The sequence below is a fragment of the Ylistrum balloti genome, unplaced genomic scaffold, assembly GCF_031769215.1.
Source record: "Ylistrum balloti isolate Yb309-2 unplaced genomic scaffold, AGI_CSIRO_Ybal_v1 Utg369640, whole genome shotgun sequence".
NCBI classification, from domain to species: Eukaryota; Metazoa; Mollusca; class Bivalvia; order Pectinida; family Pectinidae; genus Ylistrum; species Ylistrum balloti.
In genome coordinates, this window is record NW_026781901.1 from 2,209,459 (window position 1) to 2,231,905 (window position 22,447).

Here is a 22,447-nt window from a genome sequence, read left to right on the forward strand (position 1 = left end):
TTTTTCATAATTTAGTTGTAGCGAACATAATGTACACTGAATGAACCATGTCTTTTGTTTGCAGCATATGTTCAGTAATGAATACTTTTGAATAAGAAAAAAAGATCTACAATTAATTCTGTGAGTCTCGTCTGGTGTCCAGTTTCTACAGCAGTATATTCTTCATTTGATACGATGCCGACAAGTTTAGAAACGTGTAATTAAAGCTTTAATTTTTTTCACATTTATCATTCCTCGCCTTTTGAAATTTCGTTTCGTTTCGTTTGTTAACTTGGAAATTATTTATAACAACACCGGGAGTATAATCACGTGACATTAAAAATGGCTGACGGACGAGAACCACCCCCGTTTGAGGAGGAGGATAGTCAAAAAGATGAAGACGATTTATTTACAGAAGCTAGTGAGGTGCGAGTTTTACATTTGCTTTAGATATGAGATACGACTTTATGTTATTAATGTCGTGCGACCACTTAAACGTAAACATAGCTATTGACATGTACAATATTTGCCGGAGGCACGACCGACGTCTATGACACACCAGATATGATATAGCTGACTGTAATTGCTATTTTTAATTGCTGTCAAATATTGTTCATTTTTTTATATTCTATGTATCCCTACAACAAGTCACTTTCTTTTGGGGATATTCACATATTTTTCTCAGTTTTTGCCGTTTATTCAAAATAGCATTATGACGCCGAAAGCTGGCAAACGATTAATGTCGTACCGGGATCTATTTAGCTATTGATTTCCTTATTTCATATAGAAGTCCAATAAACTGGTAGAAATGATATCAATGATAAAAGTTTCGATGACATCAGAGACGTCTCTGATAATATGTAATATTTTAATATATAAATGTATAAAACGATGGTATGAAACAATGATGTCGGTAGGAAGTGGGTGGGTGTAAATTTTTAATCATGTACATGGTTTCGTATATATTCTTGACATATACTGATGTATGATTATTCAGAAAGAAACTCCTCCTCCAGATCAGGAGATAGACCTAAGTGATGAGGTAAAGAGGTTTTAAAGTGTTCTCCCATGCAACTGCACTTTGTTGAAATAATAAAACTTTAAAAAAAAATCACCATGCTGACACTTGCATTACCCCCTTGCCGTAAGTGTATGTATGGATTCAAATTAGTACAAAGTTAATTCAACCTTGTGTCAAACAAAAAAATTACATATTTTCTGAGGTTGGTACTGTACCATGGTCTAACCCTGCCTTTCAGCTATTTTGCCACAGATCTTCCTCCACCCCACCTTGTCACAATCCAAACAACATCTACAAAGTACTTTACCCATTGCTTCCTGATTATTCAGACCAGTTAACAAACTGAATTATTTCTTAGTGTTTTTTTTTTAAATTCTTATGGGAAAACTGCTTTATAAAACAAGTTACTATAAGTACTTTAGTGTTAGAATGGTGAAAAATCAATAAATGAATCCGTATTGGATCTCTTTTTAATATGACATGCATACATACATAAACTATCTGTCATAAAGCTATAGAAACTTGTACATTCTTCGTAACAAACAGTTTAGTATGGGTTGTAACGTTAAAGTGCTAACATTTAATGGTTTGTTGTTTGTTATTAAAGGGGCGAACACCTGACACTGAACCAGAAAAGGCAGAATCGGAAGTTATCGAAAACACTCGCAAACCAGTAAAACCTGATATTGATGCAGAGGATCTATTTGGAGGTTAACTATCAGATTGTCAATTTATGTTGGTACTATGGTCATCACAGAGCTAATCCCATAACAGTAGTGTACATGTATATCATTGCACTATTAAAGGGGAATCTGATCTGAGGCACTATTAAAAGAATGGACATTTTCATTTCATCAGGAATTTTTTATCCCATTAGAAGATTGGTTGTATCTTTTATTTCATTACCAATTTCTGAATGACCGTCCTTCAGACACAATTTTAAATGCAGTTGTACTGAAACTTCCAAAACACATTATAGTGGTAATGTTATGTTCACATTTTTTACCCTTCAGTAATTATAAGAGTAGATAAGTACTTTTGTATTCATCAGTAAGAACAGATAACCTTAAGGAAAACTTGTTTTACTTTTTAATATTTCAGACATAATATACAGCTCTTATTTCTTCATTTGTATGTATAGGGATGTAAATGTATACCGGTATACTGTTTCATTGCTATGCCAGGCCTGTATTATGTAAAAACAATCAATTAAATAGTACTGGCAAAATATGATCATGGCAATTTGTAGTATATATTACAAAATGGTCATTGTGTATAACAATATATATGCTAAAACTATTGTCACACCCTTAGTGGGCACATTGATACTTTAAGATGACAAGTCTTAAACATATGAAATGTAAGACAATTCTGAAAATGTTGAAAAAACTTTTTCATATGTTTTGACAAGAAACAAATAAAAAGTACATAAATCCAGTAGAATGATTTGATTTAAATGTGGACATTTAAACAGAGAACAATTTATTATCAGATGATGATGATGATGGTGATGAGATTAAGTTAGACTCGGATGGTGAAAATGATACTAAAGAAACCACAGGGAAATCACCATTTTTGGAGCCTTTTGAACCAACTCCTGCCAGTGCTCCTGCCCAGACTGAGGTTGTGTCCTCAGATGAAGAGAAGCCAAGTACAGACATGCCCAAATTAACAGTTACCCAAACAGTCACTTCAACATCCAAAGCATCTAGTGCTACAAAAACTACAAAGGAAGAGGTAATTTTTAGAAATTGGCTGCAGTTATGTTGAAGATTCTTATGTAAGTTCAAACTGGCATCAGGAATTGTATCTGGCCGAATGGGTAATAGTGAAAGACATACCCTGCACTTTTGTCGTAACAGTAATAGTTGACTCTGGTTTGTATACTACACACTGACTCAGTTTTGTATACTGTGTTTTGTATACTACACACTGACTCTGTTTTGTATACTGTGTTTTGTATACTACACACTGACTCAGTTTTGTATACTGTGTTTTGTATACTACACACTGACTCTGTTTTGTATACTGTGTACTGACTCAGTTTTGTATACCGCACACTGACTCTGTTTTGTATATTGTGTACTGACTGTTTTGTATACTGTGTAATGACTGTTTTGTATACTGTGCACTGACTCTGTTTTGTATACTGTGCACTGACTCTGTTTTGTATACTGTGTACTGACTCTGTTTTGTATACTGCACACTGACTCTGTTTTGTATATTGTGTACTGACTCTGTTTTGTATACTGTGTAATGACTGTTTTGTATACTGTGCACTGACTCTGTTTTGTATACTGTGCACTGACTCTGTTTTGTATACTGTGTACTGACTCTGTTTTGTATACTGCACACTGACTCTGTTTTGTATACTGCACACTGACTCTGTTTTGTATACTGCACACTGACTCTGTTTTGTATATTGTGTACTGACTCTGTTTTGTATACTGTGCACTGACTCTGTTTTGTATACTGTGCACTGACTCTGTTTTGTATACTGTGTACTGACTCTGTTTTGTATACTGCACACTGACTCTGTTTTGTATACTGTGCACTGACTCTGTTTTGTATACTGTGTACTGACTCTGTTTTGTAAACTGCACACTGACTCTGTTTTGTATACTGTGTACTAACACTGTTTTGTATACTGCACACTGACTCTGTTTTGTATACTGCACACTGACTCTGTTTTGTATACTGCACACTGACTCTGTTTTGTATACTGCACACTGACTCTGTTTTGTATACTACACACTGACTCTGTTTTGTATACTGCACACTGACACTGTATACTGTGTACTGACTCTGTTTTGTGTACTGGTGTAGGTTGAAGATAACCAGTACTCTCTCGTGATAAAAGTCACAGAACCACAGAAGATGGGAGATGGTATGAGTGCTTACATGGTTTACAAGGTGATCACTAAGGTAAGACCTTGCACAATGTTACATTTTCCTCATATATAGTACTTAATCATGCAAATTAAAATGGTCACCAAGTGGTCGCCTTGAATTTTGACACAGTTACCTGATCTTTCTTGTTTTCAAATTTCATTAAATCCATTCTGTTTGATCTTAGGTCATACATAAATTTGAAATTGGTCAGGAAAACAAAGTAGTCACCATGGTGGCAAGAAAACAAAGTGGTCACCATGGTGACAGGAAAACAAAGTAGCCACCATGGTGACAGGAAAACAAAGTAGTCACCATGGTGGCAGGAAAACAAAGTAGTCACCATGGTGGCAGGAAAACAAAGTAGTCACCATGGTGGCATCTTAAATTTTAATAGTTTTGGTATTGTTTTGCATTCTTCTCTAGAAATACTGAAAGATTTTTCTTGATGTCTTTATGATTAGCTTTTATTTTATTTTTGTTTGAGAGTTTTTATTGGACTGCATTGACCTTCTGTCTACTTGAGAGATTTTTTATTGTAAGGTTTCAAGCATAAAGACCCATTTTGAAACTGTCGAGATTAATTAAATTCTAGGTTATCTGAAAGATGTTGGTCTGTATTATAGAATATGACTTACCATTTTAATCTTTTGTGATAATATAACCTTTTATTTTTTTAGCATTTAGTTTGTTTGATGTTATTTCTGTTTTGGATTGCTGTGTGTTTTACTGGTTGATGGCCCGAATGACCTTTTATGTGTTGATGGGCCGTTAAGAATGTCATAATAATAAAAGTTAACTGAAAGGCAGCTGTTATTGAATCAGATAGTTATTGATTATGATAGTGACTTAACAGAGTAAGCGGGAATAATATTTCTCATATCTTATATACTGTATGTATATGTTTATATTCTTATTGGTTTCAGGTGTCTTAATTTAGATATATTGACAGATATCACACAAGTGTTTCTTTCTTAAGAAAACATATTTTACACATATTGTTGTTCTGTGAAACAAATAAAATCACTTTGATATGAAATTGTTCCTCTTGAAATGGATGGCAATCTAAGGGAAAGGAAGAATAAAAATAAATGCTTATTTACAACAAGGTAAATAGGCATAGGGTGTAATCAGTTTTGTAATAAAATGAGTTTTAGTTCTTTAGTTCTTCAAAGAAAATTTACATAATTATTGTTCCCTTAATTAGCACTGCCTATCCTACATTGTTTTAAGAGTTATATAATCATTCCATACTAATTTAATATGTAATTTACTTTACATTGGCAGACCAGCATTCCAGAATTCCGTAAACCTGAAATGGCAGTGTTCAGGCGGTTCAGTGATTTTCTTGGCCTTCATGAGAAACTTCAAACTCGATACCTTCACCAAGGCCGAATTGTACCACCAGCTCCAGAGAAAAGTGTGATAGGTAGAAAATTACTTTGTCTGTATTGATTCCATTAGCACATGTGTAACATGTTTTTGTTTATCAATCCACCATCATCAGAGTTTATCAGAATCAGAAGCTACTCCTTAATAAGAACTGGGTGTATCTTTCTCGCATTTCACATGAAGGTTTGCCTTGGTCCCTAGATGTGCTGTTATAATTTCGAGAGAGATCATGAAAACAAAATGGCTGAAAGGCGGCCATTTTGGATCTTGATAAATGGATGTTTGTTGGTTTTTACTTTTTCTTGATATACACAGGATGGATGCATTTTCTTCTAAAGGTACCTCTGCAAGAGTTACTAATGGTGCCCTTTTAATTTTGAGATTGAAAAACAAAATTGCTGACAGACAGACATTTTGGGTTTAAGAAGTATTTGTTTGTCTCGCTATTTCTTGAGAAGTATTAGATAAAGCATTCTCAGTTTTCATTATATGGAGGTCCTCTTGGTCCCTTGTATTGCTTTGTCACTTTTGGGACTGATAAAAAGATTGGTCAAGGGTGGCCATCTTGGATTTTCATGATGAATATTCATTATCACTATATCTGGATAGATTATTCCTTGATGTTACTTGTATGTTTCACTTGGCCCCTGTTTTAGTTGTATATTGTCCATTTTGCAACTGAATAAAGAAGCAAAACAGCCATTAGACAATTATCTTTAAATTGACAGTTAAAGATAGTTGTCACTTTTTTCTGAAAAGATACTTAGTACTCCCAAATAGCACATTAGTAAGAGAACATATTGGGAAAGACGAGAAAAGGATCCAACATCCATAGCAATCATAATATACCTTTCTTTTATCAATTACCAAAATATTATTTATAACGCAATGCACATGCCTAAGCTATTTTAGGTGTGGCCTAACAATACAGATAACATTTAGTGACCATATAAACACTATCAATTACTATAAAGTTATAAATAATGAGATATGCTACTGAAAAAGTAATGAAGGATTATTGGGATGAACTGGATAGAAATGCTCGCCCCAATCTGTAAGTTAAGCGTGGTACTGAGCCACGTTTTAACACCAGCTGTTATTTACCTGTCTACTTTTGCTTACCTTTCACACATGCACACCTTTGGACTCGACTAACGAGGAAAAAAAGTGCACTAATATAAAACTCTCTAAACACTGCTAAAACACAATAAGACAGACGAACTGAAGATATATGAATAGATCGATATGTGACAGCTGTATCAAGGCTAGGCCCTGACAGTTGTAATGACTGGAACATTTCTATGGTAGAGAATCTGATATTGATGACTACTTGTTAAAACTTCATTTAAAATTTTTTCTGTAGGTATGACAAAGATTAAAATGTCGAAGGAAGAGTCGGGATCATCAGATTTTGTGGAGCGACGACGACTTACATTAGAAAGGTAAAAGTTGGTCATAGAAGGAATTAATATATCAAAGGTATTACTGTAGTACATATCTCCTTATATTGTCAACAGCATCCATACCTGTTGATATATTCTACAAACATAATTACATTATCATGACTCACTTCTTTAGATATTTCTTCAAAAATGTTCACAAAATTAGTCATAATCTTCAGGTCACACCAATTTGAAAAGTAGTTCCCCGGAAATTACTGATATTGAAATAAGTAGTCAAGAAAATATTTTCACAAAAAAATACCACTCCTTAAAGAAAAAAAATCAATATTCCAGATTTTGTGGGGTTGCATTTTAATTTTATAGATTGCTAATTTTCATCCTACAGACACTTCAATCACCAGTAGTTAGACACAAGTGAAGCATGATACAGCTAAGAAACTGTGCAGATTAACATGCTTTGGTAGATTTTATTCTGACATACAGCACAGTGCCACAGTGTGTGATGATAAGAAAGTGTTTATGACAGGCTAAGAAACTTCCTGTTGTTTGATTTGTTATTCCGTGACACTTTCGTGACGTATGTGAGCGAAAAGTAAATTGGACACTTTTCATGTAGGCTTAGTATTCAATTTTTTGACGTCGATCAATGTGAGACACATCCTAATGATAATTATTTCTCCCAGCAGACTTAAGGAAGCATTTTCTTTCGGGACCATTGATTAAAACAATAAACAAGTAATTATTATATTAGTATTAACAAGAGGAAAATCTTGGAAATTATACAGAGTAAATTGACATTTCAAATAAACACCTGTAACATTCATCGGACGACTAAATAGAAATCACAGGGTAGGCATATGCAATAGTATATTGAAAATTTGTTTGTCTTCATGTGGTCTCCATCAGTTTATTACAATCAGTCTTAATTATTCACAGTTCAATTAGATATATGTTTGTAATGATCAAGCTGTCTGCAAAACTGAAAATTTGGTCTCGTCCTTGTTTTGGTATCGAAGTATTTTATTTAAATTGTGATAGTTAGATTTACAAATCCTGTTTGATCTCAGAGTGACTGTATTTCATATCTAACATATGATGGTTAGAATAGATTTCACTGGGTCTTACAGCATAATGTAAATTGACAGGTTCCTGATGAGAACAGCTCAGCACCCAGTGCTTCGTAAGGATTCCGACTTCCGAGAATTCTTAGAGCGTGAAGGAGAACTTCCAAGAGCTACAAATACATCAGCTCTCAGTAGTGCTGGAATGAAGCGTCTCTTCCACAAGGTTGGGGATGCTGTTGACAAAATATCCTACAAAATGGAGGAAGCAGATGAGGTGAGATTACATTAATTGATATTGTTGTTGGTTAGAGTTTCAGTATTGGGTATAGAGATAGAACTTGAGGGCAGTTATATACATCAGGTATATAGAAATATTCCTGACAGTGGTTGAAGTGTTTATATCAGTCATGCTACACAAATTAAGCAAAAAACCTACTAACCCCACAAAGTAAGTTATCTTCTGTAAACAAGAGGTGATCCAAACCTTTAATTTGCCATTTATTCTCTTGCTTTGTTTGCTCATTTCCCTTTCCTGAGTTTTCCTCTTTTTATCAGCATGTTGTTTATTCTTTGGACTGACTAACACAGCTAGACTGCTATATAATACTAAGTCTTGCAGTTTGACATTTTATTTTACGATATTTTCCTTTTTTTGATTTATTTATGGATAGTTTTTCTACACATGTGTAGTGTGGGATTATGCTTGTTGCTCCCTGTTTTATTTGAGAGACAAAAATTAGCAGTAAGATTTTCTCACAACACCATACCACAAGCAATTACATGTTTTGGAATAAAAACAGTGCTGCTGTAGGTATTAGCTGATCATATATCACTCTATATTGAAAGGCATTTTACATGTACACTTGCTTATACACTGTAGTTGAGCTCTACACATTTGTATATAGAAATGAGTCAATTTCAGTTAAGAAAATAAACCCTATCATTATGTTTTGTAGAAAAGTGTTGTCGACGCCCCTGCATTCTGATCTTTAATGCTAATTGTATAAACCAGATCTAATCCCAAGATCAGCTAGAATTGCCTGTCATCAATTCCAATCAGAGTATAATTAAGTCATCGTCTGAAAGCATTCATAATCAAAGTAATACAGCATAGATTATCCTAAGTGTAAGTGTATTGTAATGGCGTTGTTTAAAAGTTTATATCAAGAACATGTTTAATAATCAAAAGTCCTGGAGAAAATACTTCAGCCTTGTATTGAATGGTTCATGATCATGATGTACAACCATTTTACGTCGCCGCAGTGCCTGTGTAATATCTGATCGTCTTGACTTCAGAATGTGCCAATATTCCACATGAGCAGATCGTTTTTGTTAAATTGGATTAATTTTGCAATGTTTATGACAGGTTTCCCTTAAAAGATTGAGTTATTTATCTGAACAGAAATAAATATTGGAATTTATTTTGTGTTCTTTATTTCAAGTATTTTGTTGATGTCAAAGTACTACAGCAATGATTTGATGTCACAGTACTACAATGATTTGATGTTAAGGTAGATCTTGAGATTTACAACTTAAAATCAGGACCAGGAAAAACCAGATCAGTATCCGGTTTTCATCTCATATTCAATGTGAACCTTCAATGAAAAGTGTTATCAGATAATATGAAACTGGTTTTTAGGTCTTAATTTTGTGTAACTGGATACTGTTCCATTTTATTGAGTCATAATGTGGACAACAAGACACTGAATTCTGCGACCTACTTGTACAGTAATCAAACACTCAAAATGAAGCTATATATTTGGCTGCTAGAGAAAATCTAAGATATAAATCAGAATGAATTATGGCTACACACAAATACACAATAGAACTCTACAGCATGTCTATATTGTTTGAAGTAAAACCAGATAAAAACTGTTTCTGATCTTCATACTATATCATTTTGTTGCTTTATTCATTCTGTTACCCATTTCAATTTCAAACAGTTTTATTGATATTTATTGATAAATACACATGTCAAAAGGACATGATGTCAGACAGAGCCTGTTTTAAGTCCTCAAACATGAAAACTAAGTAATGCAAGACAAAACACATGTTTGATGTAAGGGAAGCAACTCCCATTTAACTATGATAATTTCAAGCATTTTAAAGTTAATTCTTGGATTTTTTCCATAAAATACAAAATTTGCATTATACACTGTCCTGTAGTTCTGTTTAGCACACTTTCACTATCTTGATATGAGTCAGGATGAGGGCTTGAGATGATGAGTGATTGTTTGAAATTATAATTTGATGGACGATTCTGTCTAAGTGTTTAAAAGACTATGATAACTTTAGTATACTTAATAACAGGAAGGAGTAACTGCTCTATGTTTTCTTGTTTTTTTTTAGGTGAGTAGCTTTAATGGGCATAGAAAAGTTTTTTTTTTTTTAAATTCTGGTTTAAGATGATCATATATACAGACAGAAAATCATTACATACCACCACTTATGCGTCACAATCGCGCCCAAAGTGACTTTAGTTCCAGGCGTAGATCTATACCTCGAGATAAGTTCTGTACTTGTATACCAGGGTTGTCATGCTTCTTTATTTTAAGTTTTGCTATGATGTTTCTTTTGTTTCACCTCTTACTTCAATTTATGGCTTATCTTATGTTGTCATATTTGCGGTAAGATGTTGAGATGTTCAAGGATTTCAGTGTAGGCTGTCTTTTTTTTTTGTTTTTTTTTTTAATTTTTTTCATATTTTTATATTTGGGGTTGACATCCTCTCATGTCACAGACTAATTTCTAATCAATTAAAAAAAAAAGTAGAATTTCAGTTTGTTTCTTACTTTAAAAATTGTTATTACTGGAAAAAAAAAACAAAAACAGTCACATAAATATTTGGTATTCAAGTATTGATATCATATACAATGTAATTGTTGAGATGTCTCTGTTGATAACACCCAATACAACAAGGGGCTAATCTAGTGCTGGTTTAGGTCTTTTAAAGAATTTGATGTTCGTTTTAGCTTTAATGGTTTAACCCAGCAAAAACATGAAAAAAACATTTATTGAAATATTTTGTTGGTTTCATAAATATTTATATTATGAATGAGAATGTTATTGACATCAGGAATATGCCTTAGTAAAAAAATATTTAGGGTAAAATATTTACCTGTATACAGATGGAAAAGTGAACACATATATCGTATTGTCTGTTGTGTTTATTGGTTTGATATTGGAGATGACATGATTGACTGAAAGTTCCACTCTGACATAGGAGAAAGTAGCAAACTTTGATATGAACAGCTTTAAAATCTGATTACCTGACTCTTGATAGATATCTGTATTTATAATCTCTGTATCCTTTATTTGAAATATCTCGTAGTAAAACTGACGGCTCACATCTAGCCATGAAATATGTGACATATTATTTGGCTGAAGATTTCAAATGTGCAACATCACAATAAAAAGAGTTAATTTAACCCATGTGCTGACACACATTTAATCTTCGTTATCAAACTTACCCTAGACATGGCAGACTCTGTAACAGTATGTCGACTCATACTATCTGCAATGTCACTCAAAGGCTTCAATTCTGTCACAGAGTAGAAAGAGGGTTCATCAAGGCCAGAACCCTTAGATTTTAAAGATGCATGGAAGACAGGTATGAAGCTGTGTAGGTTCTAAGATTTACATTAAAAATGCACAATAGCTAGATAACTATGACGAGTCAATCCTAAGCATTGAATTAGTGACTGTACAAGACTACTGTGACAAGATGTGACTGTATGGTGACTGTACAAGACTACTGTGACGAGATGTGACTGTATGGTGACTGTACAAGACTACTGTGACAAGATGTGACAGTCTAGTCATTCCTCAACATTGAACTATACTTGACTGCTGTGACAAAGTGTGAGAGGTCTGTCAATCCCCAAGAATGAGCTGGTGAGTGGAGAAGACTGCTGTTACAAGGTTTGACTGGTCAGTCAAAATACTGTGACAGTAACTGTACAGGACTACTGTGACAAGTTGTAACTGTCCAGTTTAATCCTCTTTATTGAGTGATTGACTGCATGAGACTACTGTGACCAGGTGTGACAGTTTGGTGACTGCACAAGACTGCTGTGACCAGATGTGACTGGTAATAATACAAGACTGCTGTGACCAGGTGTGAAACTTTGGTGACTGTACAAGACCAGACTACTGCGAGGAGATGTGGCTGTATGGTGACTGTACAAGACCAGACTACTGTGACGAGATGTGACTGTATGGTGACTGTACAAGACCAGACTACTGTGACGAGATGTGACTGTATGGTGACTGTATGGTGACTGTACAAGACCAGACTACTGTGAGGAGATGTGACTGTATGGTGACTGTACAAGACCAGACTACTGTGACGAGATGTGACAGTGGATAAGTCAGTCATGTCCTTCTCCATCAGATGAGCTGGCTAACATTTTACCCGCAATCTTACCTCTGTACTGTTGTGCCGCTCCCGCCCATTGACCAGTGGGATTATGACATGGAGGTAAAGCTATACTTTATATGCTGTAAATTCTCTGTGTTCCCAATTCATGTTGTATCACAAGTCTTCTTCAAAATTCTTCATTGGTTTAATTAATTCAGTGAATAAATTCTGAAAGAATACCAACCAATAATGATTTTTACTGATAATGTGAAATATCTGGCTCATTGATCTGTTATTAGCCTGAACACAATTTACTCCTATGTAAATACCAAAAATAACAATTTTGAAATCTATGAGAATGTCATATATAAAACTGACAAAAGACTGATAAGGTTCCAATATCACCTGACATGGTAGAATTTATAAAGGGTTTAGCATCAGACATACCCAGTGTTTAAATTATATATACCTGTAGTTAATCACATGACCAAGAATACATACATAGTTTATCACATGACCTAGAATTCATATATAGTTTATCACATGACTAAGAATTCATATATAGATTATCACATGACCAAGAATTAATATATAGTTTATCACATGATGAAGAATTCATATATAGTTTATCACATGACCTAGAATTCATATATAGTTTATCACATGACCAAGAATACATATATAGTTTATCACATGACCTAGAATTCATATATAGATTATCACATGATGGAGAATTCATATATTGTTTATCACATGACCTAGAATTCATATATAGTTTATCCCACGACCTAGAATTCATGTATAGTTTATCACATGACCTAGAATTCATATATAGTTTATCACATGACCAAGAATACATATATAGTTTATCACATGACCTAGAATTCATATATAGATTATCACATGATGGAGAATTCATATATTGTTTATCACATGACCTAGAATTCATATATAGTTTATCCCACGACCTAGAATTCATATATTTTATCACATGACCTAGAATTCATATATAGTTTATCACATGACCTAGAATTCATATATAGTTTATCACATGACCAAGAATACATATATAGTTTATCACATGACCTAGAATTCATATATAGATTATCACATGACCAAGAATTAATATATAGTTTATCACATGACCTAGAATTCATATATAGATTATCATATGATGAAGAATTCATATATAGTTTATCACATGATGAAGAATTCATATATAGTTTATCACATGACCTAAAATTTGTATATAGTTTGTCACATGGCCTAGAATTTATGCATAGTTTATCACATGACCAAGAAGAATGTATATATGATATATCACCTTACATATTTAAATATGATCAATTACCTGATATAAAAAGTTAAATATGGTCTCCCAACAGACGTTACTGAAATAAAATCTAAGATATGCCAGGGAAAACATAAATTTAACAACGATTGTTTTTATAAATAGTTTTTTATGATTGTGTCACAACTGGAGTTTTGATGAATGTTGGAAGATCAGAGAATTTACAGCCAGCATATAAAACTATTTGTGTCGTGGTTTGTAATCAGTTTGTATGGTTTATTTCTTGCTTTTAATTTTCTGTTGGCATCACTGGCATGCTGCTGTAAAACAGATTTTGTGTAGATGTCATTATTTTAGTTATCAGGTTAATCTCCTTGGTATTCTGACCAGGAGCATACATCTTTCTGTGTTGGAGTTTTATGTGAAAGATTTTTAAGATTTTAACACACAGAAGATAGAAGTACCAACTTACATATTGGATGTTACCTGTTGTGATTCAGACATTTGGCACTGTTTAGATTATCTCCCTTGCCTTTAACATATTTAAACTATATCACATTAGAATTAAAGTATTTCAAAGAGTTATACTATAACACCACATGTATTTGTGTTTCTTAATTTTTAATGTCATATAAAGCATTCATTTTACCGCTAGCATGTAGTGGTAGGGATATAACATTTATTTTACCTCCTGGTATGTAGTGGTAGGGATATAACAATTATTTTACCTCCTGGTATGTAGTGGTAGGGATATAACAATTATTTTACCGCTAGCATGTAGTGGTAGGGATATAACATTCATTTTACCGCTAGCATGTAGTGGTAGTGATATAACATTCATTTTACCGCTAGCATGTAGTGGTAGGGATATAACATTTATTTTACCGCTAGCATGTAGTGGTAGGGATATAACATTTATTTTACCTCCTGGTATGTAGTGGTAGGGATATAACATTTATTTTACCTCCTGGTATGTAGTGGTAGGCCTCCTGGTATGTAGTGGTAGGCCCTGGTATGTAGTGGCAGGCCTCCTGGCATGTAGTGGTAGGCCCCCTGGTATGTAGTGGTAGGCCTCCTGGTATGTAGTGGTAGGCCCTGGTATGTAGTGGCAGGCCTCCTGGCATGTACTGGTAGGCCCCCTGGTATGTAGTGGTAGGCCCCTGGTATGTAGTGGTAGGCCCCCTGGTATGTAGTGGTAGGCCCCTGTTATGTAGTGGTAGGCCCCCTGGTATGTAGTGGTACGCCCCCTGGTATGTAGTGGTAGACCCCCTGGTATGTAGTGGTAGGCCCTGGTATGTAGTGGCAGGCCTCCTGGCATGTAGTGGTAGGCCCCCTGGTATGTAGTGGTAGGCCTCCTGGTATGTAGTGGTAGGCCCTGGTATGTAGTGGCAGGCCTCCTGGCATGTACTGGTAGGCCCCCTGGTATGTAGTGGTAGGCCCATGGTATGTAGTGGTAGGCCCCCTGGTATGTAGTGGTAGGCCCCTGTTATGTAGTGGTAGGCCCCCTGGTATGTAGTGGTATGCCCCCTGGTATGTAGTGGTAGACCCCCTGGTATGTAGTGGTAGGCCTCCTGGTATGTCGTGGTACGCCTCCTGGTATGTAGTGGTACGCCCCCTGGTATGTAGTGGTAGGCCTCCTGGTATGTAGTGGTATGCCCTGGCATGTAGTGGTAGGCCTCCTGGCATGTAGTGGTAGGCCCCCTGGTATGTAGTGGTAGGCCCCCCGGTATGTAGTGGTAGGCCCTGGTATGTAGTGGTAGGCCTCCTGGCATGTAGTGGTACAGATGTAAAGTTTTCTCACAGTTTTAAGCATCTACCATTCCCTTTATACTTATTACCAGGCATGGACACTTTAGCAACAGAATTTCTGATTTTATCAAACTTTAATTTCTTTAAATGATTTCATGTCCAGGATGTCAGATTCATTGAAACCAAAATATTTCTTCGAAAAATTTCTCGAAATAATGTCACTTGAAATTCATTAACTGAGAATCCAGTTAGTATAGTGATACCTCAATAGATTGTACAATACAAGAAAATCTGTTTCAGAATTAGTCATTGTATAGAAATTGTGTTATGACCTCAGTTTCCCAGAATTTGTTTTGAGAAGACTTTAAGGAACAGTCTTTACAAAACACATAACTGCTCACAGAGTTATTGTATAGCCTGACAAAAAGTAAGGAACACCTTGCATGATTGTGACTAAGTACTATTTAACACTATATGTAAATACCGCACTGTAATAACCAGGTATATGTCACCTATAATGATGATAACTGTCGTATTGTCATTTTATCATAAAAGATTAGTTTCATTATGTAAAGGCAATTACCCTGTTACTGAAGTCAGGTGTTTAATTTCTAAATTACATACAAGGCTGCTGGATGTTACAAGATGATAATGATACAGAGGACAGAGATTTCAATTTTATAGATTTTAAGGTATACTTACATTAAAATTCCCATTTCAAGCCATTGATATAATCCCCAGTTGATATGGAGAAACAGATTTCTAACTCACCAGCAACATACAAGTTGCCAGGTAATGCTGTCAAATAAAGACTCATTTGCAGTAGATTGTTATGCATACATAAATTTTGTTAATTTTTGTTGCGTTTTTATATGGTTTCAGTTGATAGATGCTGGCCTTGTGTAGTGGTAGCATGTGATGCAGCTGTTATATTTAGTGCAGAAACGTGTAGATGTGGATCAGACTCTTCCTTTCATAACAATCATGAGATTCCTGTACTGTGTATTGTTAAACACCATCTGTGTGATCAGAAAGAAGAATCTACCTAGCTCTTTTATCAGATATACGACCTTTACTACGTGTGCACCTTAAATGTTGACCTTGGCTTCAGTAGAATAATTGTGTCATGTTCATTTGTTGAAAGAACAAAGCTTTGCAAAGTCTTACAATTCTGTCTTTCTGGAATTATTTTGAAATTAATTTAGTTACAATCATAATTTTGAAATTGTCGACAAGTCATGATTATGAAATTAATGACAACAATCCTGATTTTGAAATTACAAAATGTATTGACAACAATTATGATGTTGAAATTAGTGACAATTATTGTTTTGAAATTAGTGACAACCATCATGATGTTGAAATTAGTGACAACCATCATGATGGTGAAATTAGTGACAACCATCATGATGTTGAAATTAGTGACAACCATCATGATGTTGAAATTAGTGAAACCATCATGATGTTGAAATTAGTAACTACAATTATAATTTTGAAATTCTCAGTCAGATCACTAAACTGATTGACGTGTACTTGTATGGTTAAGACTATAAAAATGGTTGAAGATATGTTTAAATAGATATTTCTTATTTGAACTGAGACACAGTGCAAGTATGAATGACTAGTATATGTGTACTTTATGTTCCAGTGGTTTGAAGAGAAACAACAACAAGTTGAATGTCTGGACACCCAGTTAAGAAAATTACATTCCAGTATGGAGTCAGTGGTTGGTCACCGAAAAGGTAGGTCATTTGCTTTAAAGGTCATTGCCTAGTCAAAAGGTCAGATCATAACTGAGTATTAAATACTATAGTACTGTTCCTCTGTGTATATACCTGTTATTACTATGTGTTTTATGTATTCCTTTCCAGAGTTGAGTAACAATACTGCTGCATTTGCTAAGAGTGCTGCCATGTTAGGAAACGCAGAGGAGCACACCGCCCTGTCTCGTGCCTTGTCCCAGCTAGCTGATACAGAGGAGAGGATTGAACAGATCCAAAGGGAGCAAGCGGACCATGACTTCTATGTCATGGCTGAACTACTCAAGGACTACATTGCCTTGTTAGGGGCTGTCAAGGTAGAGACCAGCTTGTAAATGCACTGATAGAGCTACTTAAGGATTATCAATGTTTTATTTTAGACAAGTGCCATTTTGAGAACAAACTAATATTTTTGGTGAGTTTGAATCCTGAGACATTCGTTGGTGTAAATCAAATTTAATAACTACCGACTTTGTTTTAACAGGAGGTGTTCCATGAGCGTGTAAAATCTTACAAAAACTGGAAGGAAGCAGAAGCAACATTGACAAAGAAACGGGAAAACAAAGCAAAGTTAGAGCTAGCCAATAAAACTGACAAAATCTCCCAGGCCAAGCAGGAGATTTCCGAGGTAAGAATGTCCTTATGTTACTGTTAATTACACTGACAAAATCTCCCAGGCCAGGAGATTTCCGAGGTAAGAATGTCCTTATGTTACTGTTAATTACACTGACAAAATCTCCCAGGCCAAGCAGGAGATTTCCGAGGTAAGAATGTCCTTATGTTACTGTTAATTACACTGACAAAATCTCCCAGGCCAAGCAGGAGATTTCCGAGGTAAGAATGTCCTTATGTTACTGTTAATTACACTGACAAAATCTCCCAGGCCAAGCAGGAGATTTCCGAGGTAAGAATGTCCAAATGTTACTGTTAATTACACTGACAAAATCTCCCAGGCCAAGCAGGAGATTTCAGAGGTAGGAATGTCCTAATGTTACTGTTAATTACACTGACAAAATCTCCCAGGCCAAGCAGGAGATTTCCGAGGTAAGAATGTCCTTATGTTACTGTTAATTACACTGACAAAATCTCCCAGGCCAAGCAGGAGATTTCCGAGGTAAGAATGTCCAAATGTTACTGTTAATTACACTGACAAAATCTCCCAGGCCAAGCAGGAGATTTCAGAGGTAGGAATGTCCTAATGTTACTGTTAATTACACTGACAAAATCTCCCAGGCCAAGCAGGAGATTTCCGAGGTAAGAATGTCCAAATGTTACTGTTAATTACACTGACAAAATCTCCCAGGCCAAGCAGGAGATTTCTGAGGTAAGAATGTCCAAATGTTACTTTTAATTACACTGACAAAATCTCCCAGGCCAAGCAGGAGATTTCAGAGGTAGGAATGTCCTAATGTTACTGTTAATTACACTGACAAAATCTCCCAGGCCAAGCAGGAGATTTCCGAGGTAAGAATGTCCTAATGTTACTGTTAATTACACTGACAAAATCTCCCAGGCCAAGCCAGAGATTTCCGAGGTAAGAATGTCCAAATGTCCCAAGTCAGAGATTTCAGAGGTGGGAATGTCCTAACGTTACTGTTAATTACACTGACAAAATCTCCCAGGCCAAGCAGGAGGAGGTAAGAATGTCCAAATGTTACTGTTAATTACACTGACAAAATCTCCCAGGCCAAGCAGGAGATTTCCGAGGTAAGAATGTCCTTATGTTACTGTTAATTACACTGACAAAATCTCCCAGGCCAAGCCAGAGATTTCCGAGGTAAGAATGTCCAAATGTCCCAAGTCAGAGATTTCAGAGGTGGGAATGTCCTAACGTTACTGTTAATTACACTGACAAAATCTCCCAGGCCAAGCAGGAGATTTCAGAGGTAAGAATGTCCTTATGTTACTGTTAATTACACTGACAAAATCTCCCAGGCCAAGCAGGAGATTTCCGAGGTAAGAATGTCCAAATGTTACTGTTAATTACACTGACAAAATCTTCCAGACCAAGCAGGAGATTTCCGAGGTAAGAATGTCCTTATGTTACTGTTAATTACACTGACAAAATCTCCCAGGCCAAGCAGGAGATTTCAGAGGTAGGAATGTCCTAATGTTACTGTTAATTACACTGACAAAATCTCCCAGACCAAGCCAGAGATTTCCGAGGTAAGAATGTCCTAATGTCCCAAGTCAGAGATTTCAGAGGTGGGAATGTCCTAGTTATGTTCATGTTAATTACACTGACAAAATCTCCCAGACCTAGCCAGAGATTTCGTAGTTGGGAGTATCTTATGTATTACTGCTGCTAATACCAACTAAATCTCTGGGAGATGTTTCATGGCTAGGAATATTTTATATTACTACAACTGACACTAATGAAATATTTAGGTATCTTTAGTACACATACTTCTGATAGGGAAGACAAATGTCACTCACAGTGAGTATAAACAGTTGTATATTTATCTCAGGTGTCCTACATGTAAACATTTACTAATCTACTCCTGGTGATTGATGAATTATACACCAAGCCTGTTTTTTATTTCCTCTCCAGTGGGAACTGAAGGTTGAGAGAGGGAAGGATGATTTTGAAAAGATGTCAGCAATGATACGGAAGGAGGTTGCTCGGTTTGATAAGAAACGCGTGGAAGATTTCAAATCTAGCATCATCAAATATTTAGAGTATTTAATGGAAAACCAGCAACGAGTAAGTTATATTTGTAGAAATATTGCAACTTAATAAACATTTCACCAGAATAATATGGAAGGATTTTATGCTAAATAAGTCTTAAAGGAAAAGGTTGGCACTGAAAGTACATTTATCTTCACTGTAACTTGAATAGAATTTAGATTACTGTAAAACTTTGTGATTATTTTTTCCAAATTCGGCGCACCTGCAAATTATTTCTGGCAATAAAGTTGTCTAACTTAAATCTTGTCACTGGAAATGTGATTTAGAGAGGAAGTCAGAAGTTGTGCAGAAAGAAAGGATAATAGATGATAATTATAAGTATAATTATGTTGTCTAAAACTGTACAGTTCTATGCTGGTGTTTACAGGTGATTAAGTGTTGGGAGGCCTTCTTACCAGAGGCCAAGGCTGTGGCATGATGTGTGGCCATTAAGTTGTCATGGGGACAAACTTTCTTCAGAATGATAAACCTGAGATTAGATGAAGCTGGCGAGACTCCTGTGTTACAATTATTGTGGCTGGTGTTTTATGGAGAGGTGTTCATTGTTTCTCACGCTATATGAACTTTTTAGTGCTACATAAAATGTGCAATGTACTTATGGCACCTGTCCAACCCAAAGGGCTGAAATTGTACTGTTGTTTCAACATCAAATACTTCATCAGGTATATAGGTTACACAAAGGGCTGAAATTGTATTATTGTTTCAACATCAAATACTTGATCTACATACACAAAAAGCTGAAATCTTATTCAACTTCAAGTACTTTTAAGCAGGAATTTTCAGAAAAAATAACTTTGGATAAAAAAAGACAATATGAATCCACCAATTCCATATAAGCTGTTCATTGGTTATATGCCATCTTTCATTTTATCCCCCTCCTTGATACTCCATGGGTTACAGTCATCTTCTCTCTACATCCCTGGAAAATCTCATTGCAAAATTGAAGGCACAAGCAAAGTAATTCCAGCAGAAAAAGACTGACCAATCACAGACTGATATGCTCCGTTTAAGGATCACCCAACTTTAAAGTCATTACAATATACCGTTATGTGACCTAAGATTTGTTTGATATACATCAGAGAATCAAACTGTTCTTCTCGTCTTGTCCACAAGGTGTCACTTATAGAACCTTCAATTTTACCATGAAATATTCCAGAGGTGCAGAGAGTGAAAGCCATTGTAACCCCTGAAGTATAGAGGATGGTTCCAGGGGTGCAGAGCGCAAAACAGGTTGTAACCCCTGAAGTATAGAGGATGGTTCCAGGGGGGCAGAGGGCGAAAAAGGTTGTAACCCAGAAGTATCAAGGATGTTTACTCCCATGATTAACACCTTGGATTACAGAAGCACGTAGTTATAGGGACAAAGTCAAAGTCTTTTTCATAGTCCAAGTCCTCATTATTTAAGACCTTTTAAGACATAATCCTGTTAGTGTTCATATTGTGTTGGTACTGGTGAGTTTACCTGGGATAAGTTGAGAAATGTTGAAACTTTTTATTGTCAAATACATACGTCCTTGTTTGACTTACATACCAAACATTTGAATTTTGTGTCCTATTTGATCTAGCTTGTATCTTGTTAATGATTAAAGCAGCAACAGAGTTTAATGAGGACAGAAGAGAATTGTTGATGGTTTGTAAACCTTAACTTATTGGTAATTGAAAAAAATAGCCATATGTTATCACAACAAAATTCAGGGAACTAAATTATACACACGGATGATTTTATTTATGTCTAGATACTTTTGGCTCGTTTGTTAATTTCAAATGCTTAAAGGGATGAAGTTGTAAATTGAGGAAATATCCAGCAAAATGATGTAAATTATTTCATTATATATAACAACATTGAAAAACAATAAAACTAAAAAAAGGTAAATATCTTTTTATTTTATTTCCTTGCCCAGATACTTGACATTTAATCCTTTTTTTGTGATCAAGATGTGTGTTCCCTCCAAATGATTTGAATTTAAAATGAGTAATTTTTTTAAAACAATCAAAATCATGGAGCAGGTGTTTTTAGGGGCCAATTTGTGTGTATTATAATATATAAATCCATGTACCTGCTGAAGAGCTCCATGAGGTAGTATTGGAGGACAGCCCAGGTCTGTGCTGCTACATATAACTTAATTTTCTTCAACATTTTCTGCCTTGTGCAACATTTTTCTTTTTTTTTTTTCAGTTCATACTTATGTTGTATAATTCAGCCTAGGTGAGGTGGAACAGTTTATGCTAATATTGTGTAAATGTCCATCTGAACTTTAATTGTTTATGCTAATATTTTGTATCTATCTAGCCCATATGAGCGGCAGTGGTTAATGATATAGTGTTAATTATTTGTAAGTGTATCATATTTTAAAATGGAAAATTTCAATGAAAGAGGAATCAAATTAAATATATATATCTAAAGAAGTTGGCTTATTGTTGCTTTCCTAGTTACTTCAGTTTTGTCAGTAATAAGCTGCACTCTACAGCAGAGTAGATGAAAATGGCCACAACCAAGTTCAGTGGATTCCTTCCCTGTTACAGGTGGCTTGAGGAATGTTATGGTAAAGATTCTACCAGGCAGTACATAATGTATGAAGTTATATATCAGTCTTTTAGTTCACATACCCAAATAGAAATGACCTTGACCTATTTTCAAAGTCGCAGGTGTCAAACGTATTGCTTAATGTACAGAGTAGCGATACAGGCCCCTTGAGCCTCTTGTTGAATGGTCATACAAGCCTCATTTGATAAAAGATTTTTAAACATACACCAATAATCCCAACTGAAATTATTTTTTGTTTATTTATTTCAAATATATAACATTTATGTAAGATTAAAAGAATTTGTATAACCCCATGTAAACCCTAT

The 22,447-nt window shown here is 35.1% G+C and overlaps 1 protein-coding gene across 1 annotated transcript; it reads left to right on the plus strand.

Moving 5' to 3' along the window:
* The first annotated feature begins 321 nt into the window (after nt 1-321).
* Nucleotides 322-22,003, plus strand: LOC132553884 (sorting nexin-2-like). Its single transcript, XM_060218174.1, has 12 exons — nt 322-405; nt 1,608-1,710; nt 2,493-2,737; nt 3,827-3,925; nt 5,177-5,318; nt 6,645-6,723; nt 7,830-8,022; nt 16,797-16,890; nt 17,020-17,225; nt 17,393-17,536; nt 19,460-19,612; nt 19,965-22,003. The coding sequence occupies exons 1-12, from the start codon at nt 322-324 to the stop codon at nt 20,013-20,015; spliced, it is 1,593 nt and encodes a 530-aa protein (XP_060074157.1). The 3' UTR covers nt 20,016-22,003.
* The last annotated feature ends 444 nt before the right edge of the window (nt 22,004-22,447 follow it).

Coding starts and splice junctions, on each gene's coding strand:
- LOC132553884 (XM_060218174.1), top strand. CDS start 322: ATGGCTGACGGACGAGAACCACCCCCGTTTGAGGAGGAGGATAGTCAA. Junction 406..1,607: donor TATTTACAGAAGCTAGTGAG/GTGCGAGTTTTA, acceptor TTGTTATTAAAG/GGGCGAACACCTGACACTGA. Junction 17,537..19,459: donor CCAAGCAGGAGATTTCCGAG/GTAAGAATGTCC, acceptor TTTCCTCTCCAG/TGGGAACTGAAGGTTGAGAG.